General features: G+C 43.7%; 2 protein-coding genes across 7 annotated transcripts in view; both read left to right on the top strand.

Annotated features, from left to right (window-relative positions):
- The first annotated feature begins 41 nt into the window (after window positions 1–41).
- Window positions 42–21637, top strand: heatr5a (HEAT repeat containing 5a). 4 transcript variants are annotated; one of them, XM_069152843.1, is made up of 42 exons: window positions 42–188; window positions 2243–2472; window positions 2546–2757; window positions 2907–3015; window positions 3120–3269; window positions 3446–3617; window positions 3853–4013; window positions 4095–4344; window positions 4915–5070; window positions 5165–5415; window positions 5893–6004; window positions 6216–6368; window positions 6515–6614; window positions 7071–7180; window positions 7537–7706; window positions 7797–7960; window positions 8303–8408; window positions 8493–8683; window positions 9755–9914; window positions 10051–10240; window positions 10342–10511; window positions 10930–10956; window positions 12270–12414; window positions 12598–12780; window positions 12867–13106; window positions 13231–13409; window positions 14204–14272; window positions 14420–14599; window positions 14768–15002; window positions 15116–15220; window positions 15306–15440; window positions 15542–15669; window positions 15985–16132; window positions 16545–16718; window positions 17076–17177; window positions 17282–17365; window positions 17954–18130; window positions 18273–18424; window positions 18575–18682; window positions 18942–19044; window positions 19242–19395; window positions 19572–21637. In XM_069152843.1, the coding sequence occupies exons 2-42, from the start codon at window positions 2347–2349 to the stop codon at window positions 19717–19719; spliced, it is 6189 nt and encodes a 2062-aa protein (XP_069008944.1). In that variant the 5' UTR covers window positions 42–188; window positions 2243–2346; the 3' UTR covers window positions 19720–21637. The 4 variants fall into 4 exon arrangements, with proteins under 4 accessions (XP_069008944.1, XP_069008943.1, XP_069008946.1 ...); XM_069152842.1 differs by having other exon boundaries at window positions 3850–4013; XM_069152845.1 differs by lacking the exon at window positions 10930–10956.
- A 2009-nt stretch (window positions 21638–23646) lies between these two features.
- The window catches only part of hectd1 (HECT domain containing 1), a 28596-nt gene continuing 24444 nt past the window's right edge, over window positions 23647–27798 (top strand). For all 3 annotated transcript variants that reach the window (XM_069152838.1, XM_069152839.1, XM_069152837.1), the window contains exons 1-3: window positions 23647–23843; window positions 27007–27180; window positions 27585–27734. In XM_069152838.1, coding sequence (XP_069008939.1) covers window positions 27595–27734 — 140 coding nt within the window. In that variant the 5' untranslated portion in view covers window positions 23647–23843; window positions 27007–27180; window positions 27585–27594. The remainder of the gene's footprint in view (window positions 23844–27006; window positions 27181–27584; window positions 27735–27798) is intronic.

Below are 27798 nucleotides of genomic sequence, written 5' to 3'. Positions count from 1 at the left end.
GTCTTCTATGTCCGTTCCCACTATTGACGCTGCGTGTATCAGCGGGTCAGTTTAGTTGCGGGTGGCTCAGCTGTCTCTCTGGAGCAACATTAGGACCCCGAAAACAAACTGAAATAAAGTTTCTCCTCGCGTGTCCGTGGACAGACACCGTCCTGTACAGACTAATAGCTTTTATCCGACGCTAACAGGTAACAGGTGGCATTTTTATTTCGATTTGTGCCTTTTTGCTATATGGGTTAGCCACCCGATGCTAGCAGTTGAGCCTGTTAGCTGCTGTCTGGGCTTTTAAACATATGCGAAGAAGCTATTTCATAGTTTATTTATTCATGTAGAGTATCAGAAATGTTTTTCAGCGCATGTCAGCCGCTGTCAGCTTACTTTTTGTGCATGTTGCTCTGTTTATTGACAGATATTGTGGGTGTCTTTGTGGAAACAAGAGAGTGCCTGTTTTTTTTCTGGTCAATTAAAAGTGATGCAGAAAGATACATACTTCATAATATGTCTGTAAACCCGGACTAAAGTTGTCAGGTTCAGGCTGCACTCTGGAGGTTTGGTAAAGGAGACATCTTGAGGTCTGGATTGTTGCTGAAGTTTATTAACTGACAACAAATAAGTGATCTAACACTGAAATATTGAGATTTTGGGCTTCATGCTTTCATGGCTGCAACATTGCATTAATTAAGTATGTGATATCCAGTGCAACATTTTAATCACATTTTACTCAAAAGTTAGCTTGACAGATTTGGGATCTTTTTGGAATCCCTGCTAGAAGTTAAAAAAAAAAAAAAGTTAGTATTTAAACAAGAAGGTTAAAGAGCGACTGAAAAGCAGCTGCAAGTGATGTTTTTGTTTACCTCCGTTGGTTTGACTTCTCAGGTGTGGCATGAGGTGCACGGATTTCTGCTTTTCTTTCATGGTTTTGGACAGTTTGATGGACAGAATGAGACATATAATGATGGGATATAAAGAAATAGAAAATAAAACAGGCGTTTTTCTGCATTACCTCACATTTCTATTAATAAAATGGATAATTGATTAATCAAGAAAATAAGCAGATGATTGCCACCGTTTGCCAGGCTGCCCCGCCACCACCTTTGTGGGGTTCAGACTACATGATATGGACCAATAGGAGCACTGAGACTAACCATGGCGAAGGGAGGACAGTACAGACACAATGTCCTCTCTGTGCGACTTGTAACCGTTCCCACAGTACATTCAAAAAGTCCTTCCCTGACTCTTTCCTTCCTGATGACATCACAGGTTGTAAAAGAGGGCGAGCTGTGATTTTTATACATTAAATGTGTGGCGATACATTAATGCATGTCAGCTCAGTGCAGTATATTTTGATATTAGCTGTCATGCAATAATGTAAAGCGTTAATATGAAAAATACCACTGCTTCCAGCTGTGATGATTTGCAGTTTTTCTCTGTTTATGTCATATTACTGAAGGAGTTTCAGTTTCGAATGTCAATGTGGACATTTGGGAGTTCTTGATGCAGAGATTTTTATTTTGTCATTGCCACAGATGTCATTTTAAGGGCTGTTACGTGTTCAAATGTGCAGGCGGTGAGAATGTTTCCTACTGCTCTGCTGCAACGTGTTGGTTTTTAAAGCTGTGTTTGGAGTTTTTTTTTTCCGTGGGACAGAAGGTTATTTTTAGAGTCTTCCCGCATTTCAGCAAACACTCTCCTCGTGTGTTAACGAAGAACACGGAGTTGTTTTGTTGAATAATTTATGAGCTGCTTCTCTCTCTCTCTCTCTCTCTCTCTCTCTGCATCTTTCAGATATTCATCCGGCGGCTGAGCTGCCAGCGTCTCTGTTTTATCCCCTCACCCCTGCGGTTCCGGTCCGATCCGCTCTGTTAGTTTTCAAAGAGACACAAAGGCTAAAACACTTTGGTCCAAAAAAACACTTGAAGTCCCTCAGTGGAGCTCAGGGATTCTTCAGTAGTTTTCTAGAACATGTTATTGGCATTAATGTTTGTCCTTACTGGTCAGGTTTTTCCCTACAAAAATACACGTGATTGCTGTGCAATATGTATTACAGAGGCCTCTACCCAAATAAATAACAGGAAATCAGAGTTAAAAACTTAAGGATTTGAAGGAAGAAGACACTTTAACTGTGAGAATTGTAGTTGAGACCCCTGTACTTAATCTTTCCTTTTATTTTCACAGATTTATGTGACTGTTCCTCTGATGTTGAGTAAAGTATAATGATCTGTTGTTCCTTTGTGTCTAACAGGATTTAGGAGAATGGCGGATCAGGACAGAAAATTTCTCTCTCACTGAGAGAGGGAGACGAAGAGGAGGAGGAGGAGGGTGGCTGCTACTGGAGTTTTTTTTGGGATGGAGCGCACTCATAGCCTCCTCCTGAACGAGGAGGCGTGGAGTAAGCTGGGAGAACATCAGAGGGCGGAGTTCATCTTCGAATGGCTGAATCACCTGAAGAAGCTCCTCCCGGCCACCGAAAGGGTGAGAGGTCACGTGAACATGGAAAGTTAAAAATGAACAGCAGCATCACTCAAATTGTTTCTCATCCTTTCAGGCTGACGTCAGACAGAACCAGCGGCGGCTGGTCGACCAGCTGTCAGGCGTTCTGATTGGCTCTCCGGGCCCGCCGACCCGCTGGATGCTGGCCCACTGCTTGTCCCTGCTCTACCGCATGGGAGACCCCCTCCCTTCCAGCTTGATGGTGGAGAGGTGCAATGACATCATCCGCAGCAAAGACGACTCGCCGTCCGGCCTCCCGACCCGACTGTAAGTCAGGATGCGTTCAGGGCACGTAGGAAGAATGTGTTTTAATTGTTGCCCCTTCTCTTGGAGGGAGAACAGAGTGATATAAGAGACATCTTGAGCCCAGTATTTCAGTGATGTTATCGATGATGATATATTTATGTGTGTCACAGGGCGGCCATCGCGTGCCTTGGCGGTCTGTACGAGCAGCTCGGTCGGATGCTCAGCGGAACTTTCAAAGACACGTTAGCCAACCTGCTGAAGGCCATGAAGAGCGCTGAGGTTTGTCTGCATTTAAGGTTTTGAAGCAAGTTTTAACCCGAACATGTGAAAGAGATGGACAGTGGCATCTCTTCAGAAATCAACCCTCCTCGTTCCTCTCTCAGTCGCAGGGTCGTTATGAGATCATGCTGAGCGTGGAAAAGATCCTGCGAGGTCTGGGCGCCGCCGCCGTGCCGTGTCACCGCGACATCTACAAGGCAGCGAGAACATGTCTGACAGACCGCTCCATGGCAGTGCGCTGTGCCGCCGCCATGGTAACGACGACTGATAGTCAAAATATCCCTTTATGTTGATTATTTTTTAAATCAGTAATCAGATTTTAAGGCTGGAAACTTGGAAACTCCAGACTGCAGGATGAACTGTTTAATGCACCAACACTGCGTGTCAGTAGTTCAGATAGTAAACAGCTTCTCTCCCATCGTCCTGTCAGTGTCTGCTGGAGCTGCACAGGGAGGCGGTGTTCCTGTGGACCAGCGAACTGGAGAACGTAGCCACTTTGTGCTTCAGGGCCTTCGAGGGATCCAACTACAACGTCCGAGTCTCCGTAGCCAAACTGCTGGGAACTCTGCTGGCTGCTGCTGTGGAGCCCCGACAGCCCAGCGGTACGAGAACAGAAAATTTTCATTTTCATATCTTCCCTTGGTTTTGAGGCTACAATAGTCTCCAGCTTTAAATAAACACCTCTACATACATGTAAATATATAGATCCATACGTCCATGTAAACATATGTACTTTAAAACACGACTCTCCCAGAAGAAGAGTTCTGTTTCTAGTTTTTGCCATTTATGATAATGGAGATACGATCTGTTTAATCTCTCTTTTGTTTTACCCAGCAGTCTCCAGGCAGGGTACTCGGGGTCGCAGCTCCCTGGAGGAGGTGATGGACTTGTTGTCGGGGGGCTTCCTGCGGGGCGGAGGGGGTTTCTTCCGAGCCAGCGGAGACATGCTGAAGGGGACCAGCTCCGTCAGCAAGGATATCCGCATCGGAGTCACGCAGGTGGGTCGCCGCGGCAACAAGGGGATCGATGCTCCTTACGTTTTGGTTGCGGACTCACCGTGCCTCTCTGTCTCTCCTCAGGCCTGCGTGGTGTTTGTCTCCACGCTGGGCGGTTCCTGGCTGGAGGCCAACTTCCCTGCCTTCCTGTCCCTGCTGATGGAACTGGCGTCCCACGGCAGGGCGACGCAGACGCCAGGCGACGCCGTGGTGACCCGCCGCTGCGTCTCCTTCATCCTGAGGAGCACTTTGGGCTCTCTGCTGGGAGAGAAGGCGCAGACCAACGCCGCCAAACAGCTCTGCCTCACCGTGGCCGCCCAGAAACGAGCCATCGGTGAGTTGAGACGGAGGAGAATTCTTAATTAATGTGACTTGCCTCCTATATCCCATCATAAAAACATGATTTACTGAATTACAGGTTGGTTCAAGTGCTAAAATGTTTCCTACATAGGAGCAGCAGGAAAGTACAGATAAGAAACATGTAATAAAAGATACTATTTAGCAGTATAGAAAAAATATCAAATGTAAAATCACCAAAAAAAAGAAAGTAATTAGCGAGTCTGTTTTTAAAATTTGCAAGTTCCCTGGTACTGGCTTCTCAAATATAAATATTTGCTCGATATTATTTGCTTCCTTGTTTTTTTTATGGCAGTAAACTCAAACGATGGGTATTATTTGGGCTTCAGGGAATAAAAAGCAACATTTCTCTTTATTTTCTGACAATTACATGCTAAAGAATCAATTGATTATTAAAGAAAATAATTATCAGATGAGTTAATCATTTTGATAATTATTGGTTTTTGGCAGCCTTATAGTTTTTCTATGATGGAATAATGCAAAATTTCCTGTGTGTTCATCACTTGACTGTGTTTTTGATGATGTTTGTGTTTGTTTGTTTGTTTAGATTCAGCTCTGACTGACGGGAACATGGAGACCAGAGTTTCGTCTGCGGACGTCTCAGCCAGTCAGCACGTGTTGGTCTGCTGCCTGCAGGAACTGGGAGGACTTATTCAGGGCCTGGGATCCACCGCCGCCCCCCTCCTCACTGACACCACCACAGGTCAGATGCGAAACACGCACACGCGTCTTTCATATACTTCTGAGGACACTACCAGTATTTGACATTGTTTAAATGTATATATATATTCATGCAGCCCTCCTGGACACGGTGATCTCCGTCCTCCTCCACCCCGTCGCCTCGGCCCGGCTGGCCGCGGCCTGGTGCCTGCGCTGTGTCGTCATGGCGATGCCTTCCCAGTGTTCCCCGTTGCTGGACCGCTGCGCCGAGCGCCTCGTTGCTCTGAAGTCTTCCCCTGAGGCCGTGGCCGGGTACGGAGCCGCTGTCGCCGCCCTGGTGGCGGCAGTGCAGCGCTGCCCCCTGGGAATCCCACACACCAAGGGCAAGGTGGGGAACGTATGCCGTCACATGTAACATACACAGAATATTTGGTCATACATGCATTTATATTGTCACATTGGGATTATTGCATCATCATTTTTAGAGTTGATTTAACTGATCATTTTCTTCTTCATTTTAGTGTCCTAGCGCCACTTTCTTTTATGTCATTGTTTGTATTGTTTTCATTATTTATTATGTTGATTTCATAAATTTCATTTGACCTGTTCTTATCATTATCATCATTTCAAAATTTTATGGATTTTTTTTTAATGGTGGAGTAAATTATTATAATTTGTTTTTTTCCTTTGTAAAAGCCTCAAATAACTTTGGTTTGAAAGTTGCTGTATACATAAAGTGTCTTCTTCTTTCTTTTAATGTGGTCTATAAAACATAATATTTCATAATCAAAATATGCTAAAAGTGTATTCTCGTGTCATATATGTTTTGGATATTTTTTGTATATATTTACGTGTGTGTGTGTAGGTGGTGCTGGGTCTGGCCGAAGACCTCCTCCGTTCAGCCTCTCAGAACAGTCGGATCTCTCTACAGAGGACTCAGGCCGGCTGGCTGCTCGTCTCCTCTCTCATCACTTTAGGTAAAAACTGCTGAACACAGCCGTGAACTTTACTGTCAACAACATCTGCAAACATATTCTGTAGCTTTATGCTAAAATATCTGAAAAAAAAAAAAAGTCCCAAAAAATACTTCTCAAATGTCCCAAAAATAATCTAAAAAATGTGAATACATCCTCCTCAAATCAGTTATTCTGTTAAATGCCTTGTGTATTTGTTTGTTTGTGTGTCCAGGTCCAGCTGTGGTGGAGCACCACCTGTCCCGCCTCCTCCTCCTGTGGCGGTGTGTATTTCCTGCTTCGCTGCGGGAGCAGGAGATGGAGCTGCGACGAGGGGACTACTTCACGTGGCAGGTGACGCTGGAGGGACGTGCCGGGGCACTCAGCGGTCAGTACACGCACTGCTTAACACCCGTGTGTGTGTGTGTGTGTGTGTGTGTGTGTGTGGTGGTGGTGGTGGGGCGGGGGGGGGAGGGTCGTGTGTGTGAATCAAGCAGTTTGTATCGATCTGAACTGTGTTTTGCGTCCGAACAGCGATGAAGAACCTGCTGCTTCACTGCAGGGAGCTCGTCACCGATGACATAATCAGCCGTCTGCTCACGCCGCTGGCCTGCGCTGTGGCCCTTCTCACCAAGTCAGTCCCTGATTTATATTTCTTTTATATAAGATTTATATCAAATGTTCCCGGCCTTTCAGTGTCCCAGTAGGAGGCACTGTGGGTGCAATTTTTCAAAATAAAAGTATATATTTGTCATTTTCATCTTCAGAAAAAACCAATGAGCTGAAAATCACAAATAGAGTACAGAAGTTGGAAAGTGTAAGGGACTAACATTGTTGATTTGTTGACAGAGATGTTATCTGCACTTTTGTTCTATGTCAATTTTCCACATGTCTATTTACATTTTTTTTATTTTATCTTATGAAAATAGATCCTGATTTTTTTTTCTTTCTCATCTCTAAGTGCCGCTGTAACACATTTAGGCCCTTTCAGGATCTATAAAGTCTGATTTTATGTTTTTTATTTATTTAATTTTTTATTCCTACTGGAAAACCTCTGAAATTCTCGTGTGTGGTGTTCGTGTATCTCCAGGCTGCCTGCTCTCATCAGGTCTTACGGGAGTTCAGTTCGTTGTTGGTCGCTCGTCTACAGACTGAGAGTCTACGAGCTGCTCGCTCTGCTGCCTCCGCACACCTACCACGGTGACGCCCCACCTCCGATACTCTTTCAGTCTTCTGTTTTCTTTCTGCAATTTGTTTACCGTCTTTCTTCCATCGTTGATTTATGTTCCTCACTTTGTGCTCCTCAGCTCTTCCATTCCTTTTTTATTTCTTGGATATGGCTGCAACTAACAATTATATTTATTATTTTAAATAATACATTCATTGTTTTATCTGTAAAATATATATATTTATATATCTGAAAACAGAGAAAGGTGCTCTTAAACGTTTAATTTTGTTTCATCAACTCAAAATTATTAAATTTACAATTGTATAAAAAAACTGAAAATCCTCATAATGGCAAAACTCTGCTCTGAAGAGTGTTTCTTCTACTGCAGAGAGTTTCGGTTTGGTGATGAACCAGCTGGTGTCCGATCTGTCCGGTCAGGACAACCTGAACCAGCCGTGCTCGGAGCTCACCCTGCTGCCGCCCCTCTGTCATCACGACGACCTGCTGCTAGTGGGCCCCGCCGTCCAAGACACCGACCACCGATACATCGAGGAACAGGTGACGCTCTGTCCAGCTCTCAGCCTCGAGGCGGAGATAACTCAACATGAGGTGTGAGTGTGTTTTATTTTTGTTTGTTTTTGATTTCAGCTCCACGGCAGCAGCGTCGGCGGAGGCTCTCTGGACAACGACCCCTTCAGCCTCTGTGACGGCGGCGACGAAGCTCCCGCTCCTCTTCCGCCTGCTGTGGCTCTGACCGCTGCCGCCGTCCAGCTCTTCGGAGCTCTCTTCCCTCACATCATCTCTGCTCAGAGGTAACGGACCAATCAGCTGCACTGCACGGGTTAACCAGCACAGATGAACCACCGCAGACTGACATGACCTCTCCCTTTCTAAGTGTTTGGTTTGTCCCTTCTAGGCTACCGTAGAAACATGGCAGCTCCTGGAAGAGGATTTAGATATGAAGGGTTCATTCTAAGCTAACAAAAACACAACAATTATTTGTTTCATCTGATTTAAAACTAATTAAAACATAATTAGGACTATTCCATTTCTGCCAATACATCCTCCTGAATTCTACACAACGAACCTTTATGAGATTAATAAGCTTTCTAAACCTGTTTTATGTTATGACAAATTGTCTGTCTGTCTGTCAGAGTGAAGATCCTGGAGCAGTTTATAGAAACGGTGAACCAGCTGAAGGGTCAGCGCCAGCAGACCGTCCAGACACACCTCTGCGCCGCCCTCTGCAGCCTGCTCAAGGTACTACGTCTGTCAAGAATGAATGCTCATGATTGATGTAGCAACCTGACATGACGTTATGTCAGGTTATATCTCTCTCCTCAGCATCAGGGCAGCATCCGGAGCTTTCTGGGGCCGGAGGAGATCCGTTCACCCGCGCTGTCTCTCCTGACGGGGGCGCTGGAGAGCGTCGGTACCCTGCTGCGCTGCCTCGCCGCCGAAGGTCTGGCCCGGCTGGTTCAGGTGGTCGGAGACCCCGGCTTCACTGTCTCCATCTCCCTTCTCTGCTTCGACAGGTCGGTGGATGTTAACACACACTTTGCACTCTCCTTCTTACATTTGTATTCCTCTACAATCTATCTCACTCAAATATTTATTGTAATATTAATGCTTTTTACAAAATTTTATATGTGTGAATGGTTAAGGAGAAATCAAATAAACCTCCTCTGTATCTATTTTCAGTCTCTGAAATCTTTAAAGTGGAAATAAAGCAGATTCTGGTCCAAAAATACACAAAATAGTGACCTAACAATCCAGAAATTCTTCAAAGTAAGCTGCGACCCAGATAAATCAGTGTGTGTAAGACAGAAAATGATGACAGTTGAGTGTGTATTAATATCCAGAGGTGGAAGTCATGTCACATCAACCAAAGATGTAATACTGTAGACCAGGGGTGCCAAACATACGGCCCGCCAGGGGGTCCAGCTCGGCCCGCCGGATGACTTTGCTAAGTGTGAAAATTACAGAAAGACATAAATTGCATCTCTATAAGAATATGGAGGTTTATGAGTACAAACATTTTGTAATTTTTTTTAATCGATCCAGTAATTGCTTCAAAAACAGCATAAATGCTGTCTGCTCCGGAGGCTGAAGCGCTCATTGCCACAGGCAGCAGCGCTCGTTGCTAGGGAATCTGCAGAGTAGAGCCCAGGCAGATAAACAGTGGGCTGATATCTGAGTTTTTGGTCTTTATGTTTCTAGTTTATTGTAGAAAGACCTTAAAATAGGGTTTATCATCCAAAAACCTTCACCAATGATTTAAACATAGAGAAATATTGTCGTTATTACGCATTGTTATGCTATGAATTTACTGGTCTGGCCCACTTGAGATGAAAGTGGGCAGTATGTGGCCCCTTAACTAAAATGAGTTTGACACCCCTGCTGTAGACCCATCTCCTGAAAAAACATAAGCACCTCTTAATCTATGGGAATTTAAAGCTATGTCATTAAAAAGGGAACAGTGCATTCTGACAGATCTGAATAAGATCTCAGACTTTTACTCCTCCCATGTCTGTATAAACTGATGCTCATGGATGAGTGGCAGTTTTCCTCAGTAATGTCGGCTGACGGTGTTGATCTTCTTTCAGGCTGAAGACCGCTCGTGACGCGGCGTCTCGCAGCGGCTATGCTCTGGCTCTGGGGGTGCTGTATCGCTACAGCGGAGGAATCAGCTCGCCTCAACACCTGTCCACCTGCCTGGGAGTCCTGTTCACCCTGAGCCAGGACAGCACCTCGCCGGAGGTCCAGGTACACGCTCATTTGTTCTATATACGAGGGCTTTCCAGAGGTTTCTGGACAACTTGTGACATTTGGGACAAGATGTCCTCTCTTTTTCCTAAACTGTCTCAGTCCTGACCCTCCTGTATCGCCGTTCTTGGTCCAGACCTGGTCTCTCCATGGTCTGTCCCTGGTGGTCGATCTGTCCGGCGGTCTGTATCGAACCCACGCCGAGCCCTCCTTCACCCTGGTGATCCGGCTGCTGCTTTCCACTCCACCCACCCACCCCGAGGTGCACTACAGCCTGGGACGCTGCCTGCACGGCCTCATCACCTGCCTGGGCCCCGACCTGCAGGGTAACACTAACTCCTCCCCCGTCCCTCGGCTCCTCGAGAATCACAGAGGAAGGGTAGAATGTAGAGGTGTTTGATTGATGTGTGCTCCTTGTGTTTCCAAGGTGACGGCGCCACGGTGTCCGGTCTGCGCTCCAGCTGCCTAGTGGGATGCGGCGTGATGCAGGCCGGTCCGGACTGCCTGGTTCAGGCCAGAGCCATTTCCTGTCTGCAGCAGCTGCACATGTTCTCACCGCCACACGTCAACCTGGCCAGCCTTGTACCCGCGCTCTGCGTGAGTACACCCGAGTGGGGGAATCTTTTCTTTCACGCACAAGACAAAATAAAACGCTAATGACACATTACAGACCAGCTTTAAACGTTTAAAGTCAACAAAACAACTCCAAAATGCAAAAAGAAGGAAGAAAACAACAACCATTCAGCACAGCAGAATCCTTGTTTTTGTTTTTATTTAATAGTTAATTACTGCAGTTTCTATTAGTCTCAGTGTCAAGATGTCTGCTGATTGGTCCAATAATCCCAATTAAAACGGCTAACTGTGTGATTAGAAGAAGCTGATTTACATCTTTTGTGATGTCCTCATTCCCACCAAGCTGCCCATCTACAGTATTTAAACACACTGTTCAAGGAGTCTTGTGTTAGCTCTCAGTCCGTATGTATGTGTTTTTTTGACCCTGCATTGTGTCTTACAGGAGATCTTGTTGGATTATTCCATGTTGGTATGTTGGTCCTCTTGAAGGCCTAAAGCTGCTGGGCTTTTTTTCTCACCTTTTATTCAGCTTTATAATCCCCGTTTTTTTTTTGGTTTTTTTTGACTGAGTTTTCTATTACTTTGGAGTTGGGCTGGACGATATAAATAGAAAAAAATAAAATCAATTTCTTGTGACAACAAATAAACATTCACATTTACGGAATTATTCATATTCAGACTAACAGGATTCAAAATATCTGTTTATTTTTAGATTACTTTTTTTTTTTTTTTTAAAGATAAATAGTGCGTTTGCAACACAGAAAGCTTTTGGTTATTTTTAGCCACTCAGTGAATGAGACAATATCATGCTGTTATTATATCGAAATGTATATAAATACAGGAAATATCACAAACCACGAGGTTTATGTTGCAGTAACATCACAAGCTCAACAAAAAATTATCTTAATTTATAATCATGATAGATATGATATGGATAAAAAGATCTCCATATCGCCCAGCCCCGCTGTTTTTTAAAACAATTTTATTCACTTAAATACTGTTTTAACACAGTCGTGTCTTGGTTGTGAAACACATTAACCTCTTTCAGTTGTGAATCTTGTCAACACAGTTTTCCGTTGCACTGAATGTTAACATTAACATTTCTTTTCTGTTACGTTATTATTAATACACATGGTTAATACACCGCCCCCCCACCCACCCCACCCGGCTGTTTTTATCTCCAAAGGTGAAACTTCTCAGTGTTTCCTCTAGAAAGAGTTATTATTATTGTCATTATTAAGATACATCTTGGGAATTTGATGAATAATTCTCTAACGAGCAATATATATTGAGTTTGTAAATGTTATAGAAAAAAGTGATAGAAAATTACTTTTTATACTCGAAATGATTAGTCAATTGACAAAAATAAAATATGCGTATAGATATAAAAACTGTTTATAATGTTAGTTGATTTTTTTATTTTATTTTTAAAAAAGCAAATATTTTCTGTTTCCAGCTTCTCAAATGTAAGATTTGGATTTTGTACTCTTGGTCATACAAAACGAAATCTACTTGAGGAGCTCACTGGAGACTCAAAGAACTCATAATCTTTATAATTCTTTACTATTTTTATCACATTTTAATGATTGGAGAAAATATTTATCAGAGCAGTTAAAGTAAAAATTCATTGAAGCCTTTACGTCTGGAGAAAACACTGTTTGCAGCTGCATGCTTCACTGATGACTGCCATTACCCAGATATATAAACTCTTCTGTGTGTGTGTGTGTGTGTGTGTGTGTGTGTGTGTGTGTGTGTGTGTGTGTGTGTGTGTGTGTTTTTCAGGCCAACCTGTGCAGCTCCTTCCTGTGTCTGCGGCGGGCCGTGGTGGCGTGCTTGCGGCAGCTCGTCCAGCGGGAGGCGCTGGAGGTGTCCGAGCACGCCATCACTCTGGTCAAGGAGCTGCCGAGACGGGACAACACGCAACTCGGTGGGTTTATTTACAGCGGGCAGTACACATAAACAAACACGTCTGTAAATATAGCCAAAAGCTAACGCTGCCAGATGGTCTCTGAAGGTGGTGTTGATTGGTCAGGAGTGGACTGAGATGCAGCTGTGAGGAACACTTGTGTAGTTTGCTGCACTCATTTCTTCTTCACCTTTCTTGGTGCAGATGTCACCATAAAGGAGGTGGGTCTGGAGGGAGCACTATTCACTCTGCTGGACCGGGAGTCAGATCCAGGTCTGAGGAGGGACATCCAGGAGACTCTAGTCCACATGATGGCGTCCAGCGCCACCAGCAGCAAACTGGGACACTGGCTCAAACTCTGCAAAGACGTCCTGTCTGCGACCACAGGTGGGTTAAAAGTTGTTTATGGACATTTCAGGATTTCAGAATTACCAGGTTCTGATTGTATTCACTACTAAAAATGTTCCTTTCAGACTGTCGGGCTCCGGTGGAGGCGAGTCAGGAGGACGAGGAGGCGGATCTGAGCAGAGACGATGACTCCTCTGCTTTCAAAGCCCGGTCGGAGTCCAGCGGCCCGTTCACGGCGTTGCGCTGGGCCACGCGCTGCTTCGCCATGGAGTGTGTGTGTCGCATCATAGCGCAGTGTGAGACCGCCGACCCGGCCCACTTCGATGTGGTTCTGGCTCAGGAACGGCGCCTGCACGAATCCGCTGGTAAGACCTCCCTCACAGTGACCCCCTTCAGTTTTCTGTCCGTAGACACCACACACACACACACACACACACACACACACACACACACACACACACACACACACCTCCCCTTGTGGCTCCTCAGACTTCCTGGTCCTCCACCTCGGCGACCTGGTCCGCATGGCGTTCATGGCGGCGACGGACCACAGCGATCAGCTGCGACTGGCGGGACTCCAGACGCTGCTGGTGATCATCAGACGGTTCTCAGCCATCCCGGAACCAGAGTTCCCCGGGCATGTGATATTGGAGCAGTACCAAGCTAACGTAAGGACCAGTCAGAAAAAACGCGTGTAACTCAGGTGCTGATGTAGATCCAACTTTAGGTTACAGAGGTAACTCCGGTTCTCTGATAACATGAGTGAGAACTTGGACTACTTACTCATGAACGTTATAGCTTCACCCTGCTCCATGCACGTCACTCTCCTGCTCTGCGTTTGCCTACAAAAGCACCAGTCTCAGAACTTTTACAAATGCACCTTCTATATTGTAGTTGCAGCAGTAAATAGTAAATATTTATGCCAAGAGAATACAGTGTTCTGATTGGCCGCAGGTGGTCATTATTCTCTAATCCATCACTGGCATGCAGAGTCTTAATTATCTTGTCTATACTAAAAATGTCAGAAATAGTCATAAATGTTGACCAACAGCCCAAAAATATTTAGCTTGCAATGAAATTAAACAGAGATAGAAATAATCATTGAGTTAAAAGTTAGAGTTCATAAGTCACTTCAGCTTCCTGTCTCGTAATGCAAAGTCAAAATGCAGACTTAGTGTTTCACATTTTTTACCTGCAATAAGCATTTTCTATATGTAACATGTCATAGTTTTTTTGGATAAAGATTTAGGTAGAAGTAGAGTCCTCCAAAGCACTAAACATAGTAATTACAAAAACTAATATTCATCCTCATTTTTAGGCCACTTATTTTACCTGTCTCAAAAACACAGATATTAGACCACAGCTGTAAAAAAAAAGACTTTTTCTATATTGTAAAGATGCTACAGAATCTATTATGCATCCGGGTAAAGAATGTATTCACCTGCTGTATATGTGTTTGCAGGTTGGAGCTGCTCTCAGGCCAGCCTTCACCGCTGACGCCCCTCCTGACGTCACCGCCAAGGCCTGCCAGGTAATCATCAATAATCATTTTTAATAACCCTCACTGTCATGTTACTCTGGTAACTAACATCTGGTTTGCTGCTGAGACTCTGACCTCCAATTTCTTCTCTCACCTGTGACCTCTCCCCCTCCCTCCTCACCCCACTTCCCTCTCCAGGTGTGCAGTGCGTGGATTGCCAGTGGCGTGGTCAGCGACCTCCGTGACCTGCGGCGCGTCCACCAGCTCCTGGCCTCCTCGTTGGCTAAGATCCAGGCCGGGGGGGACACGTCCAGCCAGCTGTACAACGAGGCCGCTGCTACCATGGAAACGCTGGCCGTCCTCAAAGCCTGGGCTGAGGTGAGTGTTCACTGGTTTTATGTTTATTTATTGTTCCGTGTAATCATTCAAGTTTACTTTTATCACCATGGTAACAGTGTTTTTTTTTTTTTTTTGTGTTTTCTTGTGTGCATATTATCTTTTGTAAACAATATCTTTTCAATAAGCACGTTTTTGTTTCACCTTCAGGTTTACATCGTGGCTGTACAGAGGAGCCGACTGAAGGAGAGCGCCGGCAGTCCAGCAGACCTGTCAGTCTCCTCTCCGGCCAATGACAGCTCAGACTCCGAGTCAGGAGGGGCGGGCCTTCTGAAGCTAGTCCAATTAGATTTAACGACGCTGAGCTGCCTGTGGTTGTTGGTGCTGCAGGACTACGCGCTGCTGACCCTCCCACAGGAGTACGCATCACAGCTTCCTGCAGCCGGTAGGAGGAGTTAAACTGATCGTGTCTTTATATTATTAGCAAAGTCTAAATAGTTCTCGTGAGCAATAAAATAGATATTTTATGAAGTGTTTCTCCTCCTCTTTCTCCTCCAGGAGGTTCCTTCTACACAGCTGAGACGGTAACCCAAGCCAGAGCTCATTACTCCTCCTCCTGGGCTCCCGTCCTCCACGCCACCTCGCTCTGGCTCCACAGCACAGGTCAGCACTTCTCCTCATGCCTCCTCCGTTTAATGTCATAATACAGGTGTGTATGTGTGTGTGTTAAACAGTCAGATGTCTGCAGGTTTTGTGATGCCAGATGACACACCCGCCAACCTGTCCAGACCGGCCACGCCCACTTCCATGGGACACACCAGCTCTGGGGGCGGAGCCAAGAGTCCAGAGGACATCAACAGCGACAGACTGCACCTCATTCTGGGTAGGAAACTGGTTTTAATACAAAAAAAACATTTGCAGACTAAAAAGTGTCTTCACTTTACTCATATTCAAGTTTTTGGTTGTGTTGGTCCTGTTTTTCAGGGATCAGTGTGGAGTTCCTCTGCTCTCCGCACTCGGAGGACCAGATGGAGAACATCACTTCCTGTCTGAAAGCTCTGCAGGCACTGCTGGATGTGTCCTGGCCCCGAGCTAAGATTGGAAATGACCAGGTGAGACTCAGCTACACCTGATTCCCATACCAGAAATATCACTTTAAACCAAACTAGAAACTGGGCCAGAATTCAAGGCTTGTTTCCAGACTGCAATCCAGAAATAAGACCAAAATTAAGGCTATAAGCAAAGCCAAATTCTAGCTAAGATTTGAGGCTAGAATCCAGACCAGAACTTTTGATATAAATCAGAACATAATCCAGGCTATAATTTAGTGAATAAACTAGACCAAACAATCTGAATCAGTAAAAACTGAAAATATATTGTATTTAATTGTTGAGTCACGTGTTTGCTTCCCTCGGTTTCCCTTCAAGGCTCTGAGTGTGGAGCTGCTCAGCGTCCTCCACAGACTCATGGTGACCAGAGAATCTGCGTCCGTTCAGCTCGCCGTGTTGGATTTACTGCGACAGATCGTGACGGCCGCGCAGGAGCACGTCAGAGAGAAACGCCACAGTGCTGAAGGTGAACACATGAAAAACGAGAAGCCTGTAGATTTTCTGTATTTCTCTTGTTGTCAAAAAAGTTTTAGGATGTGAGACAACACCATCAGGTCAAATTGTGAATTACAACACAGTGGAATGTTGTTGTTTTGAAAACATTACAAAAACAATTATTTTTAATATTTCCAGCTTTATACCTTAGCATATACTTTAGATAAAGCAGTATGGGTGTCCATCAGGGCCAATATTCAAGTTTGACTGTTGATTTTTAAACTCTAAACTAAGGAAAATAGATCATCAGATTGTAAAGTGTAACTCTCTAAAGTCTAGAAGATAAATTTAAGATCCTTATTTACTGATAAGCATAACGGTTAAATCGGTTTCCTCTCTCCTTGAGCCTGAGCGTCTTTGTGTCAAACTTTATTGCTCCTCAGTGGACGACGGAGCTGCAGAGAAGGAGACGCTGCCCGAGTTCGGTGAAGGTCGGGACACCGGTGGTTTGATTCCTGGCCGTTCACTGGTGTTCGGAGCGCTGGAGCTTTGCCTCTGCGTGCTCGTCCGGAAACTCCCGCAGCTCAGCCCCAAACTGGCCGGGACCAGTCCAACGGGTGAGTAGGAGAAGGAGGAGTGGGAGTGGGAATGGAGCCACAAAGAAAGATATAAAAACCTTCAAATGAAAGGATGGAAGAGCAGGAGGAGTCCAGGACACATTCAGATTCTGTGTAAAATATAAACAATATAAGAAAAGGAAAAAAGTTAAACTGCACATTTAAACAGTTTGCAAATACAAAAACAAAGTGCTTCACATCGTCAGAAATCTAAGCGCTTGTCACGACCCTCAACAGCTGCATCTGCAAACAGCAGCGGTGCAATGAGCTTGCAGAAATATCACTTTATTTTCTTCAGGAATTGCAAACTGTAGTTCATATCTCCCACGGCACTGTAATCATTCCTCATGCATTCAGGTCCCGGAGGTTCAGCCTGGACTCTGACCCACAGCGACTGTCGCTTGGTTGCATCGGCTCTGTGCGTCCTCTCCGAGTTGCCCTCTGTCTGCTCCCCCGAAGGTGAGAGCACAACTCGCGCTCCTTCTCATGCTAGTGCTGACACCCCTCAGTATCTGCCTCTCTGATTGGTCGGTCGGTTTGATTGCTGTCTGTCTCCTTTGCAGGCAGCGTGTCCATCCTCCCAACGGTCCTCTACCTGCTGCTGGGTGTCCTCAGAGAGCTGGTCCACCAGCCCGGCACACACGCCGGTAATTTGAAGAATCGACCCGTGTTTGTCCACAATAAGGATGTTACAGTTATTGATAATACGAGTGTGATGAATATTTTTTATTTTTTTTTAATTTTAGCTCCCCTCGGCTTTACACAGCTTTACAGGGAGTTTGAGCTGATTGTTTATCAGTTTGACTACAAATTTACTGTTCTGCTTCAGTCTAATCACTTTCATAGCGTGGTTTTAGCCACAGCAGGCAGCTGTTTATTTGAGAAGAAGCTGTAATCTAAAATCAACAATCAGAGACGAGCTGGTGAACGTAGAGCAGCATTCAGCTGCTAAAGAGACAGATGTTTCCCTCGGGAGCAGCTGGAGACCAAAAACGAGGCGACCAAATATCACATGCACTCAAACAAAACTCCAAATTAACTATTGTGCTCCTTTAATGTTTTGAACTTCAAATCTGATATGTCTGTATAGCCACGACTTGTTTCTTTTTGGGGGGAATAAATTCAGTTTTTGCAGAACTCAAACTTGACGGTTACAAAAAACAAGACCTGCTGATAACGTTGAGATTTACCACAAAACCTGTGTTTAAATGCATGTTGTTGTTTTTTTCTCCCAGGTGCACCGGTGGCGGGCTCAGGGGGCAGGGCCGGTCTGTGCGTGGTGGTCCAGGCGGCTCTTCAGGCTCTCAAATCTGTCCTGACGTCACCCATGAGTCGACAGGAGAAGAGCCGAGGAGCCTGGAACCTGCTGCTGCGATCAGCCCTGAACACATTGCTGACACTTTGGGATGCTGGTATATATATATATATATATATATATATATATATATATATATAATGGCAGTCATTTTTAAAGTCAGTTATTTAACGTCCATTAACCTGCAGAGAGCCTGTTATAAAGCTGTAAATACCAATTTGAGATTAATTATTTTCCAGGGGCCTCCGGCTGCGTCGTGGACCAGATCAGCCTCCTCACCGCTCTGACCATCTTCCTGCTCTCTGCCGGTCCTGATGTCTGCACCGTGGAGCCTCTGCACGCACTCTGTCTGCAGCGCTTCACCGCCAGCATGGACGCCAAAGACCCGCTGGTCAGTAACACAAACAGAGAGAGCTCTAAATTTAATGTATCTAATTTACATATTTTTCAGTTTCTGTCGTTAGATGTTGGAAATTGCGTGAAATATATTATCATAAATATTGTAAACTCTGGATTGTTTCCTCTGCTTTCTCTGTTCCAGGTTGTGAGTCGGTGCTATCAGCTGTTAACGTCAGTGTTTCAGGCTCTGCCGAGCGTGGCCGTCCCCTACATCCAGGCCCTCGGCCCGTCACTGGTTCGATTCCTGCAGGTACTGAACCAGTACCTTTTCAGTTGTTTGACAGTTTTACGGTTATATTTGAGAAATACAACTGAAAGTAAAACATGAGACGGTCTGATTTTCCTTCAGGGGTCAGGAGTTTTATGCCTTTATTATCAAAAGGACAGGAAATAAAGGAGAGAAAGTGTTAAAAAAAAACTATAGTATGCTTAATAAAAGTCCTCATTTTGGAAAGAACCTGCTGGTATAATGAATGCGTTGCTCTGATGATGTTTGTCTCTTTCCCCAGAAGGTGGAGCGGAGTCGTCCTCAGAGTCCGGAGGAGTTGCTGGGAGTCCTGGAGGGGATCCGAGCGATGGAGGCTCTGGTCCAGGCTGCTGACGAGATACAGCGTGAGTAGAGTCCGCGGCAGATCACAGTAGATTGGGAAGGAGGAGAAAGATGGACAAATGTGGTATGGTGGAGTAAAGTAGTGCTAAAGGAAGATGGTTGTTGATTATTGGAGGAGTTTGAGATCCTCTTGTCTCTCGTGGGGGGGGCATATCTGCCATTTGTACTGAAGACTGTCGGTCCTTTTTTTTCCCGTCAGGTCCTCAGCTGGTGTCCGTCTTGCTGCCCCTCCTCATCTCCCTCCTCCTGGATGAAAACGCCCTCGGCTCCGCCCCCGCAGCGTCCCGGTCTCTCCACGAGGCGGTGCTCAAGGACCTGATGCGTCTTGGCCCCGAGCACTCAGCCGTCTTCAGGTGAAAGCTCGAATATGGAATTAATTTGACTTTGTGTGGGAACAGGAGAGTTTCCTGACAACAACCTCCACCCTCCTGACTATAAATAAGGAGTTATTTTGCATGAATAAAGTTATTTCTAATACTTTCAGCGGAGCTTCTTATTTAAAAATGTGATTTGTTTTTCCATCCCTCAGGTGCCTCATCACGTCGTCTCCCCACCTGAAGTCTCGTCTGGAAGCCGCTGTCAAAGGGAACCAGGAGAGTCTGAATGCTAAAGCTAGCAGCGCTAACCCCTCCACCAAGTCCTCCCCGAGCATCACGCTCAAAACCAACTTCCTGTGAGACGACGCACCGACGCTTATTGTCACAATCCCACCGTGGTGCATTCACCGTCCCCCCCAGGACTGACGGTACTTTTGCTGTCTGAGAATCTGACCAGTAACATAACGATGTTAAAACCTCACATTTCACAAAAACTAGCTGCACCTTTGTGATTCTCTAACTTCCTCCAACGTGGTAGACTGTCAGGAGATAAATCGATCTTCACGTGAGCTGCATGTTACTGACTCACACGTCACCGGTATCGGTCGTTTTATTCTGTCATTTAGAATGACGTTAAAAATATCAGATCCAATGTTTTTTATTACAACAACTGCTAATCCTGCATTTTAATCATCCATCAGTGTTTGGGTTGATTGACTCCTTCCAGGCAGACATTAGTTTCACTACATTTCTATAAAAATTAACATGCAGAGCATTAAAATGAGCTGGGACCAGCTGGCTGTCTGCAGTGAAAGATATAATAGGCAATTTGTTAAATGTTCAACATAAAATGAAACACTAAGGATTTATTTTCAATGTATAAGCGGTGTTTTTATAAATGATCACTGATGAGCGGATTTATCAGTCGTTCAGTCAGTAATCAATCATGTCAATCATCACCGATAGCTTCAGGAAGCTGGAGGAAGAATCCAACAAGAGCAATGAGGGGAAACGTTTGTCATATCTGAAGGTTTTCATCCCAAAAATAAAAAAAATAAGAAGTGAGAAAGTTTTTTTTTTTTTTTAATGCAGTCACATCTGGATGTTTTCTTGCAGAACAGCTGTTTCTGATTAGGAAACATGTTTTTTTTTAAAGTATTTAGTTTTTTAATTGTGAGGAAAAGTTACAGATACTGACTAAATGTGGGCTTCATGAAAAAAAATGATCTGAAATGTAAACTCCTGAGGGGACGACGGTGATGGTTTTGTGAAGTTGGGATGAAAACCTTTAGTTTTAATACTTTATCTCATTTTTGTACTTTCTTTTTGTGAATGCTGTCATTCTGTTTGGAGGTGTTTTTGAGAATCCAGAAAACGCGAAGATTTAGATTTTTACCATCCTGGCAGATAAACTTGAGTCTGAGTGAGAAGACCTGAATCCAACAGCTTCCATAAAGTTTAACTTGGGTTTTTACAACTGAGCACGAACGAATCCAAAATCATGCTTTTAACGGACAGAAGAGAGCCGAATGTTTTGTTTTATTTTCCAGAAATGTGCATTGAAAGTTAAAGTGTGCGTGCTGTTTGTTGGTAAATGAAAGGGAACAATCAGTCAGCTTTTATTTTGAAATAACTCCATTTTGTATGTACTTTAGGTTGGATACAGTAGAATAAGCTGCTTTCCTGCATCACTAACAGTAAATGAAGGTCAGGGGTCAAAGGTCGTGACATGAAACAGTTGAAGTATCTTCTAATGAATGTGCATAACAGAGAAGAGCTCAGGGGATGAAGAGGATTTAAAAAAAAACATTTTTTTGTCAAGTTTTGATTTAGTTTGGCGTGACAAATTAAAAAAAACTCCCTAGCTGTTATACAGTAGCCTGTGAGGGACAATTTAGTTCTCGGAGTCAGCACTTTAGTTTAACAACACTACAACATCAACCCGACGGTGATCAGGTCGCTGTCGACTGCAGTAAAAACTGTAGATGGGCAGAAGAAGGAATGTAAGTTTAGTTGGTGGATGTTCTTAACATGATGACCTTGAACGTCACATCGAAACACTAAAATAATGAGCTGCAATAAGAAAACAAACTAGGTGAGCTTCAGTCTTCCAGCTTCAGCTGTGTTTCACACACACACACACACACTAAAGTGTGTGTGTGTGGGGCTCACCTGGCCGTCTGCTCTGTGAACTCTACAGGTGTGAGCTGAATGAGGTAATGCAGTTAATGTGCTCTTTTTCTAACACCAGTGAGTGAATAAAACGTCTTCAAATTCAGCCTTTGGTTTTCTTCGTTTGTCCTTAAATTGCGAAATATCTGTATTGATTACATAATGAACTGCCTGCACTTCCGTTATAAAAAAAAAAAGAAGATATTCACGAATGAAAACTGTCAAAATAAAATAAAATCCTGATGTTTACTGGACACAAACAGTCCAAGAAAGTGTTTGAAAAAGTAAAAATAAAACAAAAACAAATAGACTAGAAATAAATACTTAAAGGTTAAATAAAAATGGATAAAACAATGGAAAATTAAACCAAATGAGATGGTAGAACATTTAGAAATATTAAAAAAGAAAATGATGAAATAAAGTAAGGAAAAGTCGGTGATTATTAAGCCAATGCCATTGACATTAAACATACTAGTAACAGACTGAAATATAGAAACAGCAGAAAATAAGAACGTGAAGATTAAACATGTAAAAACTCCTTACAGTTTATTCTTCTGTTTACTTTCTGTGTTTGCTAAATACCTTGGAAACTTGATCTTTCACCAAACAAAACAGCGCCCCCTGACGTCAGCCGCTTTAAATCCGGATGCTGCCTTCAAGAGCTGTCAGAAAACTAGAATGATCACGACTAAACCTCTCAAGTCAACTCTACCCAACTTTATTCTTATAGCACCTTTCATACAAGCCTGTAACCCAAAGTGCGTCACATCAGAGCAACATATACACATAAAAAGCAAAGATCAAAACCTAATTAGTGATCAGTGGTGGAAGCAGAGCTCTTATGATTTATTATAACATTTGTATGATTTTCTAAGAGATTATTCTCTTCGGGTAGTTTTTTTTTTATAAATCTTTCATGCGATTTTTTTTTTTTTTTTTAACAATAGTTCTAATAGTTTAACTACTTTCCAAAGTCCTACAATAAAAGGTTTGGAACCAGAAAATGTGATGTGGAACTCTCCTAATAAAGTTTTCTCAATCAGAATTACTTTGTGACTGTATCTTCTACGCCTGTTACTAGTTAGCGAGCAAAAAGGGAAAATGTCTGGCAGCTTTCTAAGGAGGAACATCATAATATTTATTTGGCTAATTACTGAAAGTTTATTAAGAGATTCAGAGGGATCACTAGGATATTTCTTAGTTGTAGTGTTAGCTATGTTTTAACGGAAAAATAGCCATTCACAAGGTAAATGCTTACAGTTTAGGAGCTTTATGTTCAAATAACATCACACAGAACATGAGTTTTTCTGCTTTCTTCTCAAAATCTGCAACTACAACTAAATTAGCTTATGGGAAACAAATTATTTTTACGTAAATATTTTCAAATTCTTCAAAATAAAATCGAAACACATTAGGAGTTCTTCTGTCCTCTAGTGGTCAAAAAAATCAACAACAACGGAATTCGTTTCAAGTTACAAAAAAAAATTACGTATACGCAACGTTTCCAGTAAAATAATTCAAAATAAAAGCGAAATGAACGCAGTTACGCACTATGAACACTAGAGGGCAGTGTGTAATGATGATAATACCAGGATTATACACACCGGTGATAAAACTGTCACTAAGTGTCACTGCAGTGTCTATGAAAAATGAAAAGAAAGGACTAAATACACTCAACAATCAGTTATACATAATAGATATATTAATAAATCAATAAATACAATTATATATACACCCACTAAAAAAACAGAACGTAAAAACAGATTTTAGACTGGAAAGTTGTCTATATAAAAACACAAATTAATCACAGAAATGCAAGAATAAAAACTATAATACCTGTCAAGTGATTTTATTCCAATTCGTTTTTTTCATTTAAATGCTGATAAATAATTGAAAATATTGATAATTCCGTGTTTTCTTTTTTTTCCCGAGAATACCTACGATGTTAAGTGATTTTGTGTTAAAGCTTTCCGTCTTTCAAAAGTAACGTTCTGTTATTATTAATATTAACCGACTCCAGTGGCAAACTTTATTAACATGTTTACAACCGTTACCTCTTGGACATTGGTATTTCCGAGCTCGGTGGCGGCCCCTGGACGCCGCATACCCCGTCGGCTCAGCTCTCCATTTCAGTCCGGTCTGCTCCGTTCATCGCCCCGCCGTTCTGACCTCTTTAGACCCGCTCAGAAGAAATGGGAACGCCTTGATTAGACCCTCGACATCGGCGATATAGACGGCTGACCACCCTCAGCTGGACACAGAGGATAGTTCTTCACATCTGCCGACCGTTTCTGTGCCGACAAGAAAAAACGGTGAGTGATTCGTCCCGTCGGTCAGCCGCAGCTCGGTCGGTGTCGCTCGTGATTGGTATCCGCGGCTGCATCGCGGCCTCTCGGCTCTCCCGGAACTTGAGCCCTGCGGTTTTTGTTTAGAGTCCGAGGCCACGGTTACATTAAGCTCACTAAGAGGACATTAGCGACATATTCAACTCGCATAAACTAAGGTTACCATTGTCTCTGGGTGAAACGCTTCAGTATTGGGGGTTTAAATCGATAGGAATTGCGGTTTTATTTAATTTTGTTATTTCAGCTAGCGATAAAATTAGCTAGCGTGGTGCTAATGCTAGCAAACCGGCTAACAGTAGCCATTTCTCTGGGTTTTGTTGTCTTAGATTATTTTTGTGCTGGTTAACAATTCCACATTTAACTTTATTTACGGATTTGGGGTTTCTGGCAATATATTTAAGATATTTTCTTAGGGTTACAGTTTGTTTCACCGGCCTGACAACATCGCAGTTGCGAGCAAGCGTTACGTTAGCAAGTCTTCTCTAAGTACAGCTAACAGCTCAGATACTGGCAGCAGCTCCGTGTAACTCGACCATAAAGCCCTGTGTACCCGGCTGAACAGCCAGCTGTAAGGCTTAATGCCGCCTGTAACATAACCCCCGCTATATCCTCTTATGTTGATTTGTGTCTGATGGAATAATTGATCTCGTTATGCCCGGGTCAGATGATGAAACTCGGGGGCACACAGCTAGCTCTGTCAGATATGGCTGAACCTTAACATTTTTCCAGTTTCACTCATAACAAGGCTCCGTGGCCGACTTTCTGACATTGTGTAAGAAACAAAGGAGGTTTGTTCAAGCAGAGGAAAAGATGGGAAATAATCGCCAGAAGGTTCTATGTATTTGCTTGGTGGTTTCCCCTGGAAACAGTTCCTCTTACTATTATTAATGTACAACTTTATGAAGTTGGCCAAACAGTCCCACCATGACGTGCGCCCATGAGTCGTTCTGGAGCTTTCGGTCTTGTCCCCCGATCTTCATCATCAGATGGAGCTGCCATTGTATTTAGCTGTGGACCTCAAGGACTGTTCTTTATAAACCACTTCATCTGTAACTTTAATCATACTTCTATCAAGTTTAGAGCCGCAACGATCAATCAGCCGAAATCTTCATTTGCCATTATTTTGATGATCAAATAATGGTCGAGTATTTTGTGTTTTTATCATCCGAGATATGAGAAAACCGAATATCTTTGAGTTTTGGACTGTTGGCGGGTTAAAAACAAAAATCTTGCCCTTCAGATGTATTAGGTTTTTGCATTTGGTAACCTTTATTAGTTGCTATGATCGTAGCACAGACATCATTTTTGATAATTTGGAGAAAAAAACTATACTTTTCATTGTCTTTGCTAGTTTTTACAAATCAGTTAATAATTGTCAAAAATAGCGAAATCATACCACGTGTGGGTGACCAAAAAGCTAACGGTTATTGTCATCACCTGTAAAAGTGCTGAGTTGTTGTTGTTGTTGTTTTTTTCAGCTGACAGGGAAGTTTGACAAAGAAGAAAAGCAAATATTTAGCTTTTTTTTTTTTTTTCATTAAAAATAGACTGAAATTGTTCATTTTGGTTATTTTTCTAGAGACTGGTTTGTTGTTTCAGCTCTACAAGCGTCTTTTGATGGGAGGCACCGATCTGATTGACAGGATCACTACTGGCGATGCTGACTACATTAACTGAGTCACATTTCAGTGTTTTTGTTACAGAGCTGTATACGTCAGAACTCGGGGGCGAACTTGACCTTGTCTCTCCTCCCTCCCCCCAAGTCGGTATCCACTGCTGTCCATGGTCCGGGTTGACTGTGCTTGAACTCCGGTCTGTTTGAGTAACCTCTGTGTTGTGAAGTAATGTGCTGCTGTCGTGGTCGTCACAACAACACTGTCAGAGCCCGGGCACACCGGAAGGGGGGGAGAGCAGGATATAAAGAAAAGTGTTTTCTGTCGCCGCTGCCGATCACTGACCTCAATCTGGACTTAGAAAGTAGACACAAGACACCGTGAGGGGTTAAAGGGGTGAAAGCCAAAACCCTCGGACTGACTTGCGGCGGGCGTGCGATGCACTCAGTCCCGCTGTGGTCGTCCCCCCCCGACCCCACCACCCGAGAGGGGGAAGAAGGGGAGGTCAGGGCGCTCTGGCAAGTTGTGATGATTAATCTGTTGATAAGAGGATCTGCATCAGAACAGCCTGTTTATAGACAGACAGACAGGCAGGCAGGCAGGCTTCAAATTAGGCCCTAATCAACTTAGCCTGGACCCAACAGACTCCCAGCATGCATTGCTGCAGTACGATGCTACCAAACACAGCCGCCGGTCCTCTGCGTCAGGGAGATTGATGGAAGTCGTGAAAAACAGGACAGGTGATGATGAAGAAATGATTGCTGCTTTTCTTGCTCTTGCTTGGGGAGGAAATTTCAAATCTTTGAGGTTTGAGAGGAGAATGTAATTTGCTCTGAAGTGCCATGTACAGTTGGGATGAAAGGTCCTGCTTTAGATAAATGATTAACAGTCAAATAAATGCAAACTGTTATGAAACACAAATTATTCTCTGCTTCCAGCGTCTCTGTTATGAAGATTTTTGTTTCATTTCACTGTGAAATATTCAACATTTTGGGGTTTGTTTTAATACTCTACATGTTGTTTTATTAATATAACAAGAATTCTGTCAGTATCTCTACTAAAACTGCTGTTTTCCCTGACGGTAGCCTCTGTCACATCCTTGTAAAGAATCTGCACGTTGGCTGCCTGTCAGTCTAAAGTCAGGGTATATAATCTCTAAGGTTCAGATCAGCTGCAGCCCTCTTTGCAGAGAAATTATCCATTTCCTTGCATAAACCAGCACAAGAGTAGCTGTCCAGATATTATTCACTCCTGTGTGTGAATGAGCACAAGCTTCTGTTATTCAGGAATTATCCACTGCCCTGTAAAAACGAGCATCAGATAATTATTTTTCTATTTAAAATTTTTTTTTTTTTTTATGCGAATTCAGAACCTAAACTGGACGGAACAGAAAACATCTGTAGAAATATTCAGCAGGGTGAAACAGTCACAGCAGTGTCAGCTGAGTGCTGCTTTCGGTGGTGTCAGCTATTTAAACGTCTCCTCCTCCCTCCTTCGCTTTCTCCTCCCGTTTGCAGGTGAAGAGACTTCATGTCCCAGAAAATCCTGTGAGAGCGAGCAACCATTTCCCCCACGACCGTCAGTGTTTCGTCTCTCCCTCCGTCCGGTTGGTTGGATGAGTCCCAAACAGCGACACAACTGTGAGCAGTGATTGGGCGCTGAGCCAGACCGGGTAGCCAACGGGGAGCCAGGTAAGGCTCCATTATTTGGGTCAAATAAAAGTCAGTTTGTGCCAGCTGATATTTCAGGGTTTCACGGCAAACAATATCAAATCAATAAATCAGCGTTGCTGCAGGTTGTCGACATTATTAGACTTCATTAATATTTATTTGAATTCATTCAGCCACTGTTTGTGTTTACGGCTGATAACAGGTCCGTACTGAATCTTTGACTTGTAGCTGTTTCTAACTTGCAGACAACTGAAGCTGAACTTGACGAGTTTCGATAAGGGATTCAGATTCAATTAGTGGATTTCAATCATATACCTGCACGTGTAATTAAAACAGTGGCAGTGTGTCAGATTATCGCGGAAACGCACACGTTTGTCATCTCCATAGACAACCCTGACATAATCTGGTTGTATGCGTGTCTGTAGGCTAGCCATCATGGCGGACGTAGACCCAGACACCCTGCTGGAGTGGCTGCAGATGGGTCAGGGCGATGAGCGCGACATGCAGCTCATCGCTCTGGAACAGCTCTGCATGCTGCTGCTCATGTCGGACAACGTCGACCGCTGCTTCGAGACGTGAGTTGGCACATTTGCATCACAGTTTTTTGTACGTTCAGCCAGCAGCTGTGAGGTCGAAGCT

This window comes from Embiotoca jacksoni, unplaced genomic scaffold (genome assembly GCF_022577435.1).
Source record: "Embiotoca jacksoni isolate LCO1_2020_lvr unplaced genomic scaffold, fEmbJac1.0.p SCAF_18, whole genome shotgun sequence".
Lineage (NCBI taxonomy): Eukaryota > Metazoa > Chordata > Actinopteri > Embiotocidae > Embiotoca > Embiotoca jacksoni.
This window is presented reverse-complemented; position numbering and strand designations above follow the sequence as displayed.

Coding starts and splice junctions, on each gene's coding strand:
- heatr5a (XM_069152842.1), top strand. CDS start 2,347: ATGGAGCGCACTCATAGCCTCCTCCTGAACGAGGAGGCGTGGAGTAAG. Junction 4,014..4,094: donor TCCGCATCGGAGTCACGCAG/GTGGGTCGCCGC, acceptor GTCTCTCCTCAG/GCCTGCGTGGTGTTTGTCTC. Junction 18,683..18,941: donor CACTGGTTCGATTCCTGCAG/GTACTGAACCAG, acceptor CTCTTTCCCCAG/AAGGTGGAGCGGAGTCGTCC.